This window comes from Zeus faber (assembly GCF_960531495.2).
Source record: "Zeus faber genome assembly, chromosome: 22".
In the NCBI taxonomy this organism is placed as follows: domain Eukaryota; kingdom Metazoa; phylum Chordata; class Actinopteri; order Zeiformes; family Zeidae; genus Zeus; species Zeus faber.
This window is the reverse complement of record NC_137209.1, coordinates 3,480,408-3,500,755: the sequence shown is the minus strand read 5'-3', so window position 1 is coordinate 3,500,755 and position 20,348 is coordinate 3,480,408. Positions and strand designations below refer to the sequence as shown.

Sequence of the window (20,348 nt, the reverse complement as noted above, 5' to 3'; positions counted from 1 at the left end):
ATTAATTTCTGTGTTTTTGAAAAAGAGTTCCTGTTCCTGTCTTGTCTTGACCCTTATAGAGAGAGGGTTGGGTTACAAAATGTGGATATGCAATGTGGTGTGCCAGTGGCTTGAAAGAAAACCACAACTAGATGAATCTTTAATCTGCCTATTATATTACAGGTAATCCTGTACCTTGTACCCTGTACTGACCTACCTGTTTAACAACCGTTAAACCGACTTACGACCAGCTCTCCGACCAGTCTGTATTGTGCGCTGCGTACAATAATGCGGCGTGCGCGCTGGGTGCGCGGCGTCGCAGCGGCAAGAATCTCATCGTGCATCTTCACAAGTGACCCTTATTGTGGCTTTGAGGACAAATCCCTTTAATGTGGAATATTTCCAGATGGAACCCTTCTGAGGGCTTGCGGAAGAATTGTTCAACCACAGAAGAGTTCATAAATGTTGTTGGAGCAACCTTTGAAAAACCAAAAGGCTTCCAAGAAAACCCCTGGCTCTAGGGCTCTGAAAAAAGCTTTATCCCTTAAACCAAAGCAGGTTCAAGGGGGAAACCCTCATACACTGGAGGTCATGGAAGAAAACTGCATCAAGGGCGCTAGAGGAAACAGTTTCCAGGTCAAGTTCCTTTACCAGCTCTACAAAGATCCTGTCTTTAAGGGTTCTTGAGGAAATCCCTTTTGAGGGTTCTTGAAGAACCTGCCTTTAAGGGTTCTCGGAAGAATAGCCACTGAGGGTTCTTGAAGAACCTGCCTTTAAGGATTCTTGGGAGAAACCATATTCAGAGTTCTCTTCTTCTTCTTGTGTGTTAAACGGTGGCTCTCACAACCAAATGAGTTCACTTATGCAATTTGAATTAAAAATGAGTAATGGAACTTCCCTAAAGGCAGTTAATGGTAGTGGGTGTGGTTCTGGTACCATCTGCAGGTGAGGAGTAAGGTAATTAGAAGATGGCAGGGGACACACAGCTTTTTTTTTGTTTCTTTCAATTAGGAAATAAAAAATAATAATTTCAAATAAAAACACACTATTTGTTTTGTTTGGAGAAACAGGTATTCCCATAATTCACATGGTGGGGGGGGGTGCATTTAAGGCCGGGCAGGGCGGAGCTTGCGGCTTGTGCTGAGGTGCCGGATCCAATCTTTCAAATTAAGGACTATTGGCGAAACAAAATCACTGAGGTGAAAGTTCTATCACAAAACTATGGTGTTACTTATGTATTCTTGCGCATTTTTAAGTGAGTACAGGTACTCTTCACTTAACGACCTACCTGTTTAACGACTGTTCGGACTTACGACCAGCTCTCTGACCAGTCGGTATTGTACACTGTGTACAATACTGCGGCGTGCGCGCTGCGTCCTTTCTCCATCTCACCTGTGCAATCATTCAGTCAATACGCATGCTCAGCGTAATGGTATGGTACACTATATGGGTGTCTGAAATCGTACTACAAGATTCTTTCAGGCATAAATATGTAAATATATTGTAATATTTACGATTACATGTAATGACAGGATAAATATTTTCAACCTCCCAATCTTTACCTCTTCCAAGTCTTCATTAGCAGGGTCAGACCCCCCAATTCTCTCTCTCTCTCTCTCTCTCTCTCTCTCTCTGAGTGATTGGAGGCGTGAGCGAGCGGAGCGTGCGAGCGTTTGGTAGAGAGTGATTTCTCTCTAACTTTTCTATCAATTGTATGTTTATAATTATTTGTTGGTGACGGTGTTAGTTTTTTGTTTTCTATTGGTTGTAGGGTGTGCGCACAGCGGGTGGGGAGTGGTGGTGGTGGTGGTGCAGGTCCGCAACCATGTCGGACCTCACCAAGCTAACGAGGAAGCACGGCATTAAGTTGCCCGTGTCTTCCTCGGTCTCGGTGGAGGACTGCAGCCTGGCAATGGGGAAGGCTGTCGGCTACAGCAGCGTTGTGTCCGCAGCGCAGATGAACAGTGCGGTGGTCATCTTCCTGGATAGTGTGGACAAGGTGAACGCGGTGGTGGCGAGCGGCGTCACGGTGAACCAAATGTTTGTTCCCGTCCTGCCTCTCTCCACACCGGCGAGGAGGGTGACCTGGCGAATGTTCCGCCGTTTATTAAGAACGAGACCCTCACTAGGGAACTGGCGAGGCACGGGAAGGTGGCGTTGCCAGTTAAAAAAGTCCCGTCGGGGTGCAAGTCGCCGCTGCTTAAGCATGTGGTGTCGCACAGGAGGCACGTCCTGATGGTGTTAAACAACAGGGCTGCGGAGCTGAACGTAGCTTTTAAAATCAGGGCAGACGAGTTTGACTACGTGGTGTTTGTCAATACTGACACCAACAAGTGCTTTGGGTGCAGTGGGGAGGGACACCAGGTCAGGGCATGTCCAGGGAAGAAGGCAGACGGCGAGACAAGTGAGGGGCAGAAGGGTGGACAGGACAAGGAGGGAGCACAGGAGGGGGCAGGTGAGGGTCAGGAAGGGGAAAAGCAGGCGAAGGTGGGGGCACAGGAGGGGGCAGGGGGGGGTCAAGAGGGGGGAAAACAGGCAAAGAAGGGGGCACAGGAGGAGGCGGGGGAGGGCCAGAAGGAAAGAGGGGAAAAGCAGGTGAAGGTGGGGGCACAGGGAGAGGCAGGTGAGGGCCAGAAGGAGGCAGGGGAAAGACAGGTGGAGGTGGGGGCACAGGAGGGGGCAGGTGAGGGGCAGGGGAAAAAAGGGGGGGGGGGGGGGGGACAAGGGAATGTGGAGCCGCAGGAGGGAATGGGTGGAGGTAGACAGTGCAGCCAGGTGAGCGTGGAAACACCAGGGGAGGCAGGCGAGGGTCTGGAAAGCAGGCAGGTAAGGGTGGGAGGACAGGAGGGGAAGGAGGAGGGTCCCGAAGACAGGCAGGTGGGTGGAGGACTGGTGAAGGAAAGGAAGCTACAGAACAAAGTCAGAGGAGTGCAGGTGACGTAGCTAGGGAGGAGGAGGCACTGGAAGGAAGTGACTTTGAGATGGGGGATGAGGACGATCGGTTGAGAGTCCCTCGTTTCAAAAGAAAGTCACACAAAATGGGGGGAGACTCTCAGGCGAAAAGAGGGACAGCAAGCCAGGGGAAGGCAAGTCAGGAGGTGGAGCAGGGAGGCTCGGAATCAGAGTCCTGGATGGAGGAGGACTCTGCTGCAGACAGTGAGGGGCAAGTTTTTCTAGGCGTCAAGAAGAAAAAGGGCAAAAAAAAGCTACAGTGTGGGCAAAATAAAAGGGTTTTTGCACAGAACGAAGAACGTGAAAGGGATAAAAGTGGAGGACTTCTTCTCAGATAACGAGTTGCTGGCAAACGCAGCCCAGCAACAGATGAGGGGTAAGGGGAGAGGAGGGTTCACGGACCAGGAGGTGTACAGGCTCAAGAAAATAGTGCAAAAGATCAGGAAGGAGCTGAACAACAGAGAGGATGGAGAGGAGGTGGAGGTGGGTGCTGCTGTTCGGGCTGATTCCCTTTTCCGTTACAATGAGTGATTTTAACATCAGCACGCTGAACGCGAACGGGGCTAGAGACGCAGCTAAGAGGTCTCTGCTGTATGAGCTGATGGAGCAGAAGAGGCTGAATGTGCTGTTGGTGCAGGAGACCCACAGTGACTCTGGCAATGAGGCTGACTGGAAGAGGGAGTGGGGGGGGTTGGTGGTGCTAAGCCACAAGAGCACCACCAGCGGGGGGGTGGCTCTTCTCTTTTCTAAGAGCTTTGCCCCAGCATCCATTGAGGTGGAGGAGGTGGTGGAGGGCAGACTGATGGTGGTGAGGGCAGCAGTTGAGCATTATAAGTTTGTCTTAATAAATGTGTACGCTCCCACCACAGGACCACACAGAGTCACTTTTTTGCAAGTTTTAAATGGGGTTTTAGGCAAAGTTCGTTCAGGGGAGTTTTTGTTTTTAGGAGGAGACTTTAACTGCACCGAGAACGACCTTTTAGACAGGAACCACTGTGAGCCTCACAGAGCATCGCAGAACGCGATGAGGCTGCTCTCAAGCGAGAACGAGCTAACGGACGTGTGGAGGAGAACCAACGGGGATGGAAGGCAGTACACCTGGGTGCACTGCAGAGGCACCTTTTTATCGTTGGCCAGACTAGACAGGTTTTACTGTTTTAAGCACCATTTTAACATTTTTAAGGAATGTAGAATGGTGCCTGTTGGTTTTACCGATCACTCCCTGGTTGTTTGCCGTGTTTTTATCGCCAATGTAAAGCCCAAAAGCGCATATTGGCATTTTAACACCACCCTACTATGTGACTCCAACTTTAAGGATGCTTTTAGGTTTTTTTGGGAAGGTTTTAGAAACAGAAAGCAGGATTCTATTTCCTTAAGACTGTGGTGGGACTATGGGAAGAGGGAGATAGAGCAGCTCTGTCGACAGTACACTCTCAATGTCACACGGGACATCACCAGATCTATGAGGGATCTGGAGACTGACATTGTGGAGTTACAGGGTGTAGTGGAACCCACTGGAAATCGAGATCATATTAAGGATCTCAAGTCTAAAAGAGCTGCTCTCGCAGACCTACTAGGCACCAAGGCGCAGGGGGCGCTGGTCCGCTCTCGCTTCCAGAGCGCAGCACTGATGGGCGCACCATCTAGCTTCTTTTTTAGCCTGGAGAAGAGGAACGGGCAGAGCAGGTTTATCCACGCCCTGAGATCAGACACAGGACAGGAGCTCAGGAGGCCGGAGGAGATCCGGACGAGAGCCGTGGACTTTTACACAGAGCTGTACAGAAGTGAGTACGAGGAGCAAAAAGAACTGTTTTACTCCTTTTGTGGGAATCTGCCCAGGGTCCCAGAAGACGTCAGTGCGGTGCTGGGGGAACCTCTGACCCTGCAGGATCTTTCCACGGCCCTGCAGAGCATGAAGGGGGGTAAGGCCCCCGGCATCGACGGGATTCCTGCAGAGTTTTACAAGGAGTTCTGGGAGGAGTTGCGGGAGGACCTTTTAATGGTTTTTAATTAAGTTTTTAAAAATAAGTTATTGCCAGTCAGCTGCAGGAGGGCATTCATCACTCTCCTACCCAAGAAAGGAGACCTGCAGGAGATAAAGAACTGGCGTCCTGTGTCCCTTCTGTGCACGGACTACAAAATCCTGTCGAGGGCGCTGGCCAACAGGCTGAGGGAGGTGATGGACCTGGTAGTCCATCAGGACCAAACGTACTGTGTGCCTGGTAGGTCTATTCTGGACAATGTGTCCTTAATTCGGGATATTTTGGACGTCTCTAGTTCTTTGGGCATTGAAACTGGACTCATTTCGCTAGACCAGGAAAAGGCGTTTGACCGGGTTGAGCACCCTTACCTCTGGAAAACTCTGGAGGATTTCGGCCTCAGCCCTGGTCTGATAGCCATGATCCAGGTTTTGTACCAGGACATCGAGAGTGTACTGAAGATTAATGGAGGGCTGAGCGGCCCTTTTAAAGTGCGTAGAGGGGTGAGACAGGGCTGCTCCCGCTCAGGGATGTTGTGCTCTCTGGCCATAGAACCATTGCTGTGTCAATTAAGGACGAACATCGAGGGTGTGTTTTTAAACGGTCTTGAGAGAAGCCACATTTTATCAGCCTACGCGGACGACGTCATTGTTTTAATAAAGAAACAGGATGAAATCAGCAAACTGGAGGGGATCGTCAGGGACTTTGGGCTGCTATCAGCAGCGAAAGTCAACTGGGGGAAAAGCGAAGCGCTGGCTGTGGGCGGATGGAGGGGGGGACTTTTAAAACTGCCAGGAGGCTTACGGTGGCGAAGGGATGGTTTTAAGTATTTGGGAGTGTTTTTAGGGAGTGAAAGTATGGTGGGGAAGAATTGGGAAGGACTTTTAGGAAAGATACAGGGCAAGCTAAGAAAATGGAGGTGGGCACTGCCACAGCTGTCCTACAGGGGCAGGGCGCTCATCATTTACAACCTGGTGGCCTCACAGCTGTGGCACAGAGTGGCCTGCGTCCAACCACCAGACCTGCTATTAAGGAAGATACAGGCCGAGCTGATGGATTTCTTTTGGGGGCGGAATTTCCACTGGGTCAGGAAGGAAAAGGTCTTTCTGCCTAAAGAGAAAGGGGGGCACAGTGTGGTGGACATCAAAAGCAGAGTGGCAACTTTTAGGTTACAGTTTGTGCAGAAGTTTTTAACGGGGTACTTTAACGTTTGGAAGGACGTGGCGGGCTTGGTCTTAAAGAGGACTGGGAGGATGGGACTTGACCGCTCGTTGTTTTTAATGGACACGAGTCTTCTAAACACGTCGAGCTTACCCCGGTTTTATCAGGAGCTTTTTAAAGCATGGGGGTTTTTTAAGAACAGGAAAAGGGAGGCCGCAGATTCCCTCCACTGGCTCCTGGAGGAGCCGGTGATCAGAGGAGCCAGGCTGGATGTGCAGGACGGGGCCACTCCAGGACTGAGGAGTATCCTGAGGGAGGCGGGGGTCCTGACCCTGAGGCAGGTGGTGGCGGCGGCGGGGAGCGACCTGCAGGACGGCGAGGCCATGGCGGAGCGGCTGGGGGTGAGGTCCACCAGGATCGTACACCTGGTGCTCAAGAGGTGGAGGGAGAGGCTCACGGAGGAGGAGCTGGCCCTGCTGAAGGAGCACGGCGAAGGCGCGGAGGAGCCGAACCCGGAGGAAGCCGCTGCACAAGGCACTTTGTACAGGACTGGACCTGCACGCAGCCAGCGGGAAGGCTTTTTACAAAGAGTGTGTGGTTGTTTTAAATAGGAAGGGACTGGAGGGGCGGCAGGACACTGTCTGGAGAGGACAGCTCCAGATGGGGGGACAGGAGGAGCCGTGTTGGAGGAGTTTTTACAAAGCTCCCTCCAAGAAAAGGACGGGGGACCTCCAATGGAGAGTCCTACATGGAGCCATAGCGGTCAATAGCTTTGTTTCTGTTTTTAATCTCACGGTCGCAAATGAATGTCCATTCTGCAAACTGCCAGAGTCCGTGTTTCACTGTTTTGCAGAGTGCGACAGACTTTTAGAGCTTTTTAGTCTTTTAAAGGAAAGTTTTAAGCTCTTTAAGGAGGAGTGGTCCAGAAATGTTTTTATTTTTGGGGTGAGATACTACAGGGCCAACGCAGAGAAATGGCGACTGCTTCATTTTCTAGTAGGGGAAGCGAAGATGGCCATCTACCTCACGAGGAGGAACAAACTGAGGGGAAAGGAAAGTGGTTTAGGAAGAGTGTTTGTAGCGTTGGTCAGGGCAAGAGTCTTGATTGATTTTAACTTTCACAGACTGATGAAGAGTCTGGACGTCTTCATCAAGCTGTGGTGTTTTAATGACGCCATCTGTTCCCTGGTGGAGGACGACCTGTGCTTCCAGTCTGTTTTTAACGTGTAGGGCTCTGTTAGTGAACCAAGTGTGTTTGTTGTATTGTCTGTAACTGTGAACTAGAGAAAATGTTAAAATAAAGATGCTTTAAAAATCTCTCTCTCTCTCTCTCTCTCTCTCCCCCTCTCTCTCTCTCTCTCTCTCTCTCCTTCGCTCTCTCTCTCTCTCTCTCTCGCTCTCTCGCTCTCTCGCGTGGCGTGAGCGAGCGGCGTATGTGAGCGTTTGTCGCAGTGAATAGCAGTAAATAGTTTTGTTTCTGTTTTTAATCACATGGTCAAAAATGAATGTCCCTTTTGTAAGCTGCCAGAGTCAATTTTTCACTGTTAATCTCACTTCTAATCTCTTTAAAGACGAGTGGTCAAAAAATGCTTTTATTCTTGGGGTAAAATATTACAAAACCAACGCAGAGAAATGGCCACTGTTAAACTTTTTACTAAGAGAAGCAAAGGCAATTTACATCACAAGAAGAAACAAACTGAGAGGAAAATAAGGTATTTTTAAAAAAGTGTTTGTTGCATTAGTCAGAGCGACAGTCTCAATTGATTTAACTTTTCACAAACTGATGAAGAGTCCAGATGTTTTTATCAAACTGTGGTGTTTCAATGACATCATCTGCTCGCTGATGGAAGACAACTTGTATTCCCAGTCTGTTTTTAACGCTTAGGGTTTTTTTATTGAACAAAATGTTGCATTTGTTTCATGCTTTCAACTGTGAACTGAAGGAACCCCCCCGGAGGAAGGACAAGCCAGGATGGGAGAAATGCACAGGCCACATTTCACTGGCCACCACCCAAAAAAAAAGTGTGTGTATATGCATGTGTTATCATGTGTTATATGTGCGGTGTGTCATATGACGAATAAAGATCCTTCTTCTACTACCGAGAAAAAAAAAAAGTGCAGTCTGCAGAATTTACAGAACAGAATTGGCAGAAAATAATATTATATTCATAACAATGTTTTAATTAGTGTATAATTAGATTCGATTCAACGAATTGAATATGGCGCCCGGAGAGCAGTTAAGGGGTTAAGTGTTTGGCTCAAGGACACATCAGGAGCCGGGGATCCAACCGTCAATCTTCCGATTACTACACGGCCCCCTCTACTACCTGACCTTAGAATGACTGCACAGGGCGTAAGTAAGCTTCATGGAGGCCGTCATGTTTCTTCTACGGTAACCCAAAACGGACAAACCAAACACTGGCTCTAGAGAGGGCCTGTCGCGTTTTTCGAGAATTTTTTCAGCCACGATCTCTGTTGCACCTCCATGGGGAGGGGTATTCAGTTGGTTGAGATTTGCAACCTCACGGCTAGATGCCTCTAAATTCCTAACACTGCGGCTTTAAGAACAATAGTTATAAATGATGGGAACCAACATTTTCAGGCTTATTCTCCAGGGCTCAGGTATGTTATACTGACAATGAAACATTTGAGCTCAAAGATGCAATTAGAATGGGCCTCATTCAAGAACAAGTGCCCCAGTGTCACGCACGTTTGAGAAAAGAAAATCAGGATTCATCTACATATTGTCATTTGAATTTGTTCTTACTTTGATAGTAATTAACTGAAGACACACGGCTGTCACATTTAGATTTATTGGGATTTATCAACTTACACACATGGGAAAGAACAAATCTGGCTGGTACACACGCGTCTTTACTTCAGCACAGGCTTTTCATAACTACCTTTTCTGCACGCAAAGGCAGAACATTTTCACACACATGCTAGGAATTGTGTTTTTACTTGTATGGGACAGTGCGCACCAGCCCCCATGTGGGTCCTATTCGTTCAACTCACCTGGGTGCTGGGGTCATAGGTGGCAGTTGTCCTCATGGCCCTGGTGTTGCTGCCATGGCTCAGCTCCGTCAATGCAAAGCTTCCGAATATCTTAAGAAAAAAACAAAAACTTGTGGGGCAATTGTAAGGGAAGTTTGTTTACTTGGTTGATTTTGGCAAAATGTGAGGAGTAATGTCGAAATAGGACATAGGTTGTCATGGTAACTGTGCTCGAGGTTTCAAGTACAATGATGGACGTGCTGTCTACGAAAAAAAAAACAGAGTATCCAATAAAATCAAAATATTAATACATTAAGGAAGGGAGAGCTGGTTGTCTAGTAATCTAAAGGTTGCTGGTTCGATCCCAGGCTCCTCCTGCTAGCATGCTGTAGTGTCCTTGAGCAAGACACTTAGCTCCTGATGGCTGCGTCTGTCGGTGTTTGAATAATTGTGAGTCGCTTTGGATAAAAGCGTCTGCTAAATGTAATGTAATTAAGCAAGCAAAGTAAAAATAAATGAGTCCCACTCTACCTCACACTGAGGGATTAGCCAGACACACCAGGTAGCAGTGGGATGTTGTGATGAAGACTTACCTTCATATCCTCAACGTCCTGCAACAACTTGCTCTGTCTCTCTGACCCTGACACGGCGACCATTTGACTAAACATCTAAACAAAAAACAAAAGGCATGAAATGCAAACTTGTTCACAGACTAGGAAGTGACTTGGAAAATATATTTTGATCAAAATTGGCATGTGACAAAAAAAAAGCACAGAATTCTCCTCAGCGGTGAGAAGTTTCCCACAGATGGCGTTAGGTCACAGACGAGCACATACATTCCGAGTCAGCAGAGATGTGTTGGGAAAGCTTGACAATTATCAACTTATTAAAAGTCACATTAGAATAGCGATGGAATGATTTTTGTGACCATCTTGCATGGGAAGTGATTACCCCACCTACCAAGATCAAGTTCCAATTCTGCAGAAACAAAAGTTCTTGTAACTTTACATTTTGGGGTAGACATGGAAGATGTAATTTTGCGTCAGTGATGGTTCATGCCCATTACAACAAGCATATTATTACATAACACATATTTTTGCATTGCTGCGTTGAACTGTAGGTGTCACGTTTTTAAGATCACTGCCCCATCGGCGCAGCATGCATATGTTCTAAAAAAATAAAAGCAAAATAAACAAATAAAAAATACAAGATGCCATCAATATTTCAATTTTGCAGCTCAGACCTGTGAATATTCCTCTGCTGAGGTAGGAATATTTTAAGTCCTAGTCAAACTTTCAGCGCTGTTCCTCTGAGTGATTCTCAAACCAAGACACAGACACATCCTGGGCATCCTGTTCCAGAAACTCTTACCCCAAGGTTGAGGAAGGACTTGTTGGTCAAAGACCAGTCATACATTCCCAGACAATTCATGAGGACAACAGTCTTCCACGGGTTCATCATGGCTTCATCGCGACTTACAAAGTTGTAACGGAATAGCTGTTTGACCCTGTGAATAATTCATATAAAAGTTTAAAATTCTAAAAAAATATTTTATGCAAATGAAAAGATCACAAGTTGTTGAAATTATATTTGTGAATAAGATTTGTGAAATATAAACACTTGAGGGCTGTTTGCTTCTGCAGTTACCTCAGGAAAGTGAGTTCTCTGGTTTGCTCCAGGAGTAGGTCTTCTCCAGGTTGACGGGCAAAAAGTGGATCATTCTCCAGGGCTGTGAATACACGTTGCTGCAGCCATGTGGGAACACAAATACACGCACAAAGTTTTTCCACTACCGTACCATCTTCACTACGCTTAACGCCATTCTTTTATTATTAATTATTTGTATTCTGTATTCTATTATTAGAACACACACACACACACACACACACACACACACACACACTAAAATAAGCGCGGGTAAACAGGTTATTTGAAAGTTAGTATTATGGCTACCTTGAACAGCAGCTGGTCCTCTCCCTCGAGGAATAAGACCATATCCTTCCAATTAAAAGATGCTTTTTGTCTGTATGTGTCGAGGGGCCCGCTGGGAAGGTCAGGCACAAGGTCGTCCTTCTTTTTAGTTTCATCTGGGTTCACTGGGGTGTGGCTAGGAATGCTCATGATGGCTTATTGGATTCCAAGGCACTTATTCTGCAAGACAAAAAAAAACGCTCTTTGTATCATCTTAATTAAAGCACAATTAATAAACCAGCATTCTTGCCATATGGTAGACCACCACACATTACACAAAAAAAAACTCACATTATACTATAAAAGGTCCATGAACACATTCAATTAATTTATAAATAAGTGAAAAACATACAGCTTTCAAATTGGTATTTAAGAATCCAATTTGAAGTTGTGAACGAACTGGCATATGTGGATTAATATATTACACACAGTTTTGAGAGACATACCTAACCGTTGGAAAAGGGGCGTGTCATGATGCCAGTGTGATTGGGAACAACACAGTAGAAACAAACAGTGACATTAAACTGTAAAACTTGAAACAAAAGTGTTTTGAGCCGTTCAAAAGAAACAGATCGTTCATTAACGACCCAAAACTACAGGAGAACCAGCATGGAGCACCGGCAGCATGTGCAACTGTGCACCACCCGGTGCGCGCACTGGTCCTTCAGCAGTGGGGAGCGGCTCAGAGCCGGGTGGGGAGCATGGAGGTTCGCCACTGTGCTTTCCACGGAGCATCTCTACACTCGTCTCACAAACATTTCATGGTCTTCCATGCGGAAAAAAATCAATAACGTCTGATTTTGGATTCTAAATCGGATATGAAATTGTCGAATGATACATGGATCTTCTTTCTCTTTCGGCTGCTCCCATTAGGGGACGCCACAGCGGATCATCTGCCTCCAATACCTTCTGTTCTGTGCATCTTCCTCCCTTATACCAACCGCCTGCATGTCCTTCCTCACCACATCCATAAACCTTCTCTTCGCCCTTCCTCTTTTCCTCTTGCCTGTCAGCTCCATCCTCAGCATCCTTCTCTCAATGTAACTCTCATCTCTCCTACATACTGTATGTGTCCAAACCATCTCAATCTGGCCTCTCTCACTTTTCCACCAAACTGTACAACCTGTGCTGTCCCTCTAATGTACTCATTCTTAATCCTGTCCATCCTTGTCACTCCCAATGAAAATCTCAACATCCTCAAGTCTCCAGCCACCTGTCTTACTGTCAGTCCCACCGCCTCTAAACCGTACAACATAGCTGGTCTCACTACCGTCATTTAGACCTTCCCTTTCACTCTTGCTGGAACCTTCTGTCACAGATCACTCTGGACACTCTTCTCCACCCACTCCACCCTACATGTACTCTCATTCATTCCTCTTCTCTCTAATGCATGCCTCCACTTCTGCAAGCTCTCCTCAACCTGCTCCCTACTTTCACTACAGATCATAATGTCATCCGCGAACATCATAGTCCACAGAGACTCCTGCCTGATTTCATCTGTTAACCTGTCCATCACCATTGCAAACAGAAAAGGGTTCAGAGCTGATCCTTGATGCAATCCCACCTCCACTTTGAATGCCTTCATCACGCCTACTGCGCACCTTACTACTGTCTGTCCTCATACATATCCTGTACCACTCTAACGTACTTCTCTGCCACCCCGACTTCCTCATGCAATACCACACTTCCTCTCTCAGCACCCAATCATATGCGTTCTATAAATCTACAAAGACGCAGTGCAACTCCCTCTGGCCTTCCCTGTACTTTTCCATCAGCATTCTTAAAGCAAACATTGCATCCGTAGTACTCTTTCCTGGCATGAAACCATACTGCTGCTCGCTGATCCCCACCTCTCCTCTTAACCTAGCCTCCACTACCCTTTCCCATAGCTTCATGCTGTGGCTGGTCAACTTTATTCCCCTGTAGTTACTACAGCTCTGTACATCTCCCTTATTCTTGAAGATGGGTACCAGTACACTTCTTCTCCGGCAGAAAGGCCTCTCGTTTTGTTTACCCGGTATTGTTTACATGTTTTGTAATGAGGTAATGAGGTAATTATTAAGAGTGAAACATGTAAACAAAACCGGGCAAACAGGTTTTGTTTACGCATTTCGCTCTTTGTTTAAACAAAACCTGTTTGCCCGAGCAAACCGCAAAGGAGATAAATACAATTTGTTTTCGCCAGTGGCCTTCATTTTCTTTTGAAATGTAATAACTTACCAAATAAACTCCCTCTCATCTTGGCCAAATTCCAACCTCACCCTAATTACAGCTAGATGGATGTGAAATATCTGACAGAAAATGTAATAATAAACATGTACACCAATTTTTTTTAAATATTAATAAAATAACCCCAAAAGGTACATTTACCTGGAGAACACATATTGAGGACTTATCCTGGAGAAAGGCGTGATTGCTACATTATAAGTGTTGCATTTCACATAAAGCACAAGTCCACTTCAAAATGTTTACCCTGTAAATTCAATTCCATCCAAATTTTCCAATAGTTCTTGAAGGTTTTTTTTTGTATGAATAGTGTCGAAACATTGATTCATCACTTTCTTTCATATAATTGTTTAGTAACAACGACATTTTGGAATGACCTGTGTTTGCACATCTTTAAGAATAGCTCTCTAAATAAATAAATAGATAAATAATTTAAAACCTTCCGTGATACGTGTCAATACTTCCCGCCCGGTTCTTCTGACGCTGCGGCTGAATTGGTCAAAGTGCGTCGGGATACGACTCACGTTTCGCTGGAGATCGGCGACACCGACGGGGACAAACTCGGCCGAGCTACCCGGGATCAGGCGTCTCACTCCCCGGAACGCGTTGGTGTTCTGCGAAGACACCAGCGGGGCCGAAGGGGAGAACACGGGCCCACGCTCTTCACTACGCGACGGGGTTGTTGTGGCGGTGAAACGTATGACAGCAAAAAGCTACACGGTGGTACCTTGACTTACGAGTTGAATTCGTTCCGTGACAGAGCTCGTAATTCAATCTGCTCGTACAGCAAATCAATTTTCCCCATGGAAATTAATTGAAAGTCCATTAATCCGTTCCAGCCCCAAACCCCGTGTTTTTAAATAAGAAAAATATATTTGTAAATAACAAATATTGTATAAAAACATAATGAAACATAATAAAAGAGAATGTGTAGGAGCCATGAATTGGTTTGCTATGAATTGATTTATTATTATCAGGTTTATTGTATATGAATTTATTATGAGTTATTATGATTATGTTTTGGGTTTTATTTGGTCAATGAATGAGTTTACTATCACGGGTGTGGGATGAATGATTGACAGGCATATGGGCGTCACTTTAAAAGGCACCAGCTGATCTCCTGCTGAGAATCAGAGTGAGAGGGGGTGTTTGGGGAACCCACACTTTCCTTGACCGCTTTAGTTTGATTTCGTTTATTTGTTTTGATCGCTGTATTACGAGTTAAAGGCACCGTTTATTTAAGTTTCCTTATGTTGATTTAATAAACACCCTTAAACGCATTCGTTGGATTCAGCGCATCGACATTTGTTTGTTTAGAAGCGCGTCGGACAATAGGCCCCTTATCATCGCCTCTCAGCGGCTTATTCAGTTCGTTTTGGAGTCGCATACAATTGTCAACGAAAATGTACAGTATTATCGACGGCATCAAGGCAACATCAGCAGAAGAAATCAAACACGGATCAAGCGGACAGGAATGAACGAAAGCCGGGCGGCGATACAGACAGAGGAACAGCTGACCACAAACTTTCCTGAGCCCACGGTCAAAGTCATCCTTGAAAGTCAGGTACAATTGTAAGCTGTTTAATGGAAGGAACACTGCATATATAGTCCATTGGGGACGAAGTGAATACCTGATCAAGGGTTGAGTTGACGCTCAGAGAGTTAAAGTTGGCTAAGATACTCTGCTGCAGCTATAACAAAGGAATCTCCGCTGGTCTCTTTAACTCCGCTGGTCTCTTTAACTCCGCTGGTCTCTTTAACTCCGCTGGTCTCTTTAACTGCGCTGCTGCGCTGATGTGTGAACACCGAAAATGATGATGATTTCTGAATAAGTGTCCTTTCTCTGTGGAATGTGGATGTGTTGTTTAATGGCACAAATAGCCTAAATTGGAAAGGAAAAACGAGTGCACAGTTGGAACCTGAAAGTGTGAATGAACAGGCCAGGCCCGCATCAGCGGCATCAGTAATCATAATGCATGATGATGATGATGTGCACCCAAATGACAGTGTCAAATGTCGGGAGAAAATCTACTGCCTCTAAAGTTTCATCTGTCTCAAAAGTTTCATCTGCATGTTTAAAGGCTCAAGCTGACTTGGCAGCATTACAGATCAAACAGAAACTGTTGAAGGACAAACATGCGCTGGAAGCCGAGGAGGAAATGTTGCGAAAAAGGAAAGAGCAACAGCAACTGGATGAGGGGATTGCAGTACAAATGGCCAAATTAAATGTGTTGAAAACGCAAAGTGTCATTAGTGGAAAATCTTCTAAAGCAAATCATGGGGATGGAATGACTTCTTATGTGGAAAAGGCACAAGGAAAACCACAAACCCTCAGTGCCAATGCAAATCCATTCACACCAAAAATGTCACAAAATCATGCAAACACAGGAACAAAGCCTAAAGACTCTCGGCTCATTCATTCAAAATCACAGCCTCTGACAGCTATGCGCTCGGATCCTAAGTCACGCGCACTTCAGCAAAGCTCTCATGAATATGCACCAATGCAATGTGTGTCAACTGCCAATACTTACCATGCAAATGTTGATTCTGAATATGCAAATGACTACCAAAATGACATGCTGGGCATTATGCGGCAACAAAATGAAATCACAACCCTATTGATACAGCAACAATGCATGTCATCATTGCCTAAAAGGGAGGTACCCATCTTTGATGGAGATCCATTAAAATACCATGCTTTTATGAAGGCTTTCGAAAACGGAGTGGAAAACAATACCAAGAATTTCAGTGATCGTTTATATTACCTGGAGCAGCACACAAAAGGTCTTCCTATGGAACTGGTAAGGAGCTGCCAGCAACTGGACCCTGCAAGAGGGTATGCAAAAGCAAAAGCTCTAGTGAGAGAGCAATTTGGAAATGAGCAAAAAATTGCATCAGCATACATGGACAAGGCCCTGTCATGGCCGCCTATTAAGAATGAAGATGTGAAAGCTCTTCAAGAGTACAGCCTTTTCCTTAAGGGCTGCTCTAACGCCATGGAAGAGGTGGAGTATTTGCATGAGCTGAACATGGCTGAAAACATGCTGACCATCATAAGGAAACTGCCATACAAATACGGCGACAAGTGGAGGAACGCAGCATGCGAGTTACAGGAAAAACAAAAGTGCAGAGATACATTTATGGATATCACAAGTTTTATTGGGAAACAAGTGAAGATCTTGACCGACCCAATCTTTGGAAACATACAGGATGCTCCACCACCAATCATAACTAAAAGTGGGAGCAAATATACACCACCACCACAAACGGGAATGAAAGGAACTAGCTTTGTCACTACTGTGAGCCCTGTGAAGTCCACAACTCAGTTTGAAACTAAAGAGAAGGAACATGTTTCAGTAAGGAAAGAATGTCTTTGCTGTGGAGAACGACATGTATTGGATTCGTGCCCCCAGTTGGGTAAAAGACTTCATAAAGAGAAGATTGGCTTCTTGAGAGAAAAGGGGGTATGTTTCGGCTGTTTATGTATTGGTCATTTAAGCAAACATTGCCGTAAACTGACATTGCCTGTGGAACATGTGGTCTAAGACATCCTACCGTACTTCACATCACTCCGAGAGAGAAGGACAAAGACTCTGACCAATCTGTGAGAGAACCAGGGATATCAGTGGACAGTACGCTAGTATCAAGTGGCCTTACTGGGGCTGGTGACGATTGTAAATTCCCTATTGTACCAGTACATGTGAAATCCAAGAAGGGCAGTAAAATTGTCACCACATATGCTTTCTTGGACCCAGGAAGTTCCGCTGTGTTCTGTACCGAAGCTTTAATGCACAAACTTAACCTTACAGGAAGGAAGGTACATATTCTCCTGCGGACAATGGGCCAAGAGAAAGTTGTTCCTAGCTACAGTGTGCCAGGACTGGAAGTGGCCGGATTGAATGAGGAGCACTTCTGTGAACTTCCCAAGGCTTACACACAGGCGTGTATGCCTGTTTACAATGGAAATATCCCGAGACAGAAGGATCTTCAGAGATGGCCTCACTTGAGACATGTTCACCTGCCGGAGATTGACGCTGACATTGGGCTATTGAAGGGGCGTGTCATGATGCCAGTGTGATTGGGAACAACACAGTAGAAACAAACAGTGACATTAAACTGTAAAACTTGAAACAAAAGTGTTTTGAGCCGTTCAAAAGAAACAGATCGTTCATTAACGACCCAAAACTACAGGAGAACCAGCATGGAGCACCGGCAGCATGTGCAACTGTGCACCACCCGGTGCGCGCACTGGTCCTTCAGCAGTGGGGAGCGGCTCAGAGCCGGGTGGGGAGCATGGAGGTTCGCCACTGTGCTCTCCACGGAGCATCTCTACACTCGTCTCACAAACATTTCATGGTCTTCCATGCGGAAAAAAATCAATAACGTCTGATTTTGGATTCTAAATCGGATATGAAATTGTCGAATGATACATGGATCTTCTTTCTCTTTCGGCTGCTCCCATTAGGGGTCGCCACAGCGGATCATCTGCCTCCAATACCTTCTGTTCTGTGCATCTTCCTCCCTTACACCAACCGCCTGCATGTCCTTCCTCACCACATCCATAAACCTTCTCTTTGCCCTTCCTCTTTTCCTCTTACCTGTCAGCTCCATCCTCAGCATCCTTCTCTCAATGTAACTCTCATCTCTCCTACATACTGTATGTGTCCAAACCATCTCAATCTGGCCTCTCTCACTTTTCCACCAAACTGTACAACCTGTGCTGTCCCTCTAATGTACTCATTCTTAATCCTGTCCATCCTTGTCACTCCCAATGAAAATCTCAACATCCTCAAGTCTGCCACCTCCAGTCCAGCCACCTGTCTTACTGTCAGTCCCACCGCCTCTAAACCGTACAACATAGCTGGTCTCACTACCGTCATTTAGACCTTCCCTTTCACTCTTGCTGGAACCTTCTGTCACAGATCACTCTGGACACTCTTCTCCACCCACTCCACCCTACATGTACTCTCATTCATTCCTCTTCTCTCTAATGCATGCCTCCACTTCTGCAAGCTCTCCTCAACCTGCTCCCTACTTTCACTACAGATCATAATGTCATCCGCGAACATCATAGTCCACAGAGACTCCTGCCTGATTTCATCTGTTAACCTGTCCATCACCATTGCAAACAGAAAAGGGTTCAGAGCTGATCCTTGATGCAATCCCACCTCCACTTTGAATGCCTTCATCACGCCTACTGCGCACCTTACTACTGTCTGACTGCCCTCATACATATCCTGTACCACTCTAACGTACTTCTCTGCCACCCTGACTTCCTCATGCAATACCACACTTCCTCTCTCAGCACCCAATCATATGCGTTCTATAAATCTACAAAGACGCAGTGCAACTCCCTCTGGCCTTCCCTCTATTTTTCCATCAGTATTCTTATAGCAAACATTGCAACTGTAGTACTCTTTCCTGGCATGAAACCATACTGCTGCTCGCTGATCCCCACCTCTCCTCTTAACCTAGCCTCCACTACCCTTTCCCATAGCTTCATGCTGTGGCTGGTCAACTTTATTCCCCTGTAGTTACTACAGCTCTGTACATCTCCCTTATTCTTGAAGATGCATACCAGTACACTTCTTCTCCGGCAGAAAGGCCTCTCGTTTTTTTTACCCGGTATTGTTTACATGTTTTGTAATGAGGTAATGAGGTAATTATTAAGAGTGAAACATGTAAACAAAACCGGGCAAACAGGTTTTGTTTACGCATTTCGCTCTTTGTTTAAACAAAACCTGTTTGCCCGAGCAAACCGCAAAGGAGATAAATACAATTTGTTTTCGCCAGTGGCCTTCATTTTCTTTTGAAATGTAATAACTTACCAAATAAACTCCCTCTCATCTTGGCCAAATTCCAACCTCACCCTAATTACAGCTAGATGGATGTGAAATATCTGACAGAAAATGTAATAATAAACATGTACACCAATTTTTTTTAAATATTAATAAAATAACCCCAAAAGGTACATTTACCTGGAGAACACATATTGAGGACTTATCCTGGAGAAAGGCATGATTGCTGCATTATAAGTGTTGCATTTCACATATAGCACAAGTCCACATCAAAATGTTTACCCTGTAAATTCAATTCCATCCAAATTTTCCAATAGTTCTTGAAGGTTTTTTTTTGTATGAATAGTGTCGAAACATTGATTCATCACTTTCTTTCATATAATTGTTTAGTAACAACGACATTTTGGAATGACCTGTGTTTGCACATCTTTAAGAATAGCTCTCTAAATAAATAAATAGATAAATAATTTAAAACCTTCCGTGATACGTGTCAATACTTCCCGCCCGGTTCTTCTGACGCTGCGGCTGAATTGGTCAAAGTGCGTCGGGATACGACTCACGTTTCGCTGGAGATCGGCGACACCGACGGGGACAAACTCGGCCGAGCTACCCGGGATCAGGCGTCTCACTCCCCGGAACGCGTTGGTGTTCTGCGAAGACACCAGCGGGGCCGAAGGGGAGAACACGGGCCCACGCTCTTCACTACGCGACGGGGTTGTTGTGGCGGTGAAACGTATGACAGCGAAAAGCTACACGGTGGTACCTTGACTTACGAGTTGAATTCGTTCCGTGACAGAGCTCGTAATTCAATCTGCTCGTACAGCAAATCCATTTTCCCCATGGAAATTAATTGAAAGTCCATTAATCCGTTCCAGCCCCAAACCCCGTGTTTTTAAATAAGAAAAATATATTTGTAAATAACAAATATTGTATAAAAACATAATGAAACATAATAAAAGAGAATGTGTAGGAGCCATGAATTGGTTTGCTATTAATTGATTTATTATTATCAGGTTTATTGTATATGAATTTATTATGAGTTATTATGATTATGTTTTGGGTTGTATTTGGTCAATGAATGAGTTTACTATCACGGGTGTGGGATGAATGATTGACAGGCATATGGGCGTCACTTTAAAAGGCACCAGCTGATCTCCTGCTGAGAATCAGAGTGAGAGGGGGTGTTTGGGGAACCCACACTTTCCTTGACCGCTTTAGTTTGATTTCGTTTATTTGTTTTGATCGCTGTATTACGAGTTAAAGGCACCGTTTATTTAAGTTTCCTTAT

The 20,348-nt window shown here is 45.5% G+C and overlaps 1 protein-coding gene across 1 annotated transcript in view; it reads right to left on the bottom strand.

Moving 5' to 3' along the window:
- The window catches only part of LOC307247304 (peroxisomal acyl-coenzyme A oxidase 3-like), a 60,505-nt gene extending 46,732 nt beyond the window's left edge, over positions 1-13,773 (bottom strand). The window contains exons 1-6 of the mRNA XM_080023438.1: positions 13,702-13,773; positions 11,019-11,216; positions 10,713-10,810; positions 10,437-10,572; positions 9,659-9,733; positions 9,087-9,176 (exon numbers count right to left, since the gene is read on the bottom strand). Of these exons, the coding sequence (XP_079879564.1) occupies positions 9,087-9,176; positions 9,659-9,733; positions 10,437-10,572; positions 10,713-10,810; positions 11,019-11,186 (567 nt within the window). The 5' untranslated portion in view covers positions 11,187-11,216; positions 13,702-13,773. The remainder of the gene's footprint in view (positions 1-9,086; positions 9,177-9,658; positions 9,734-10,436; positions 10,573-10,712; positions 10,811-11,018; positions 11,217-13,701) is intronic.
- Positions 13,774-20,348: the final 6,575 nt, after the last annotated feature.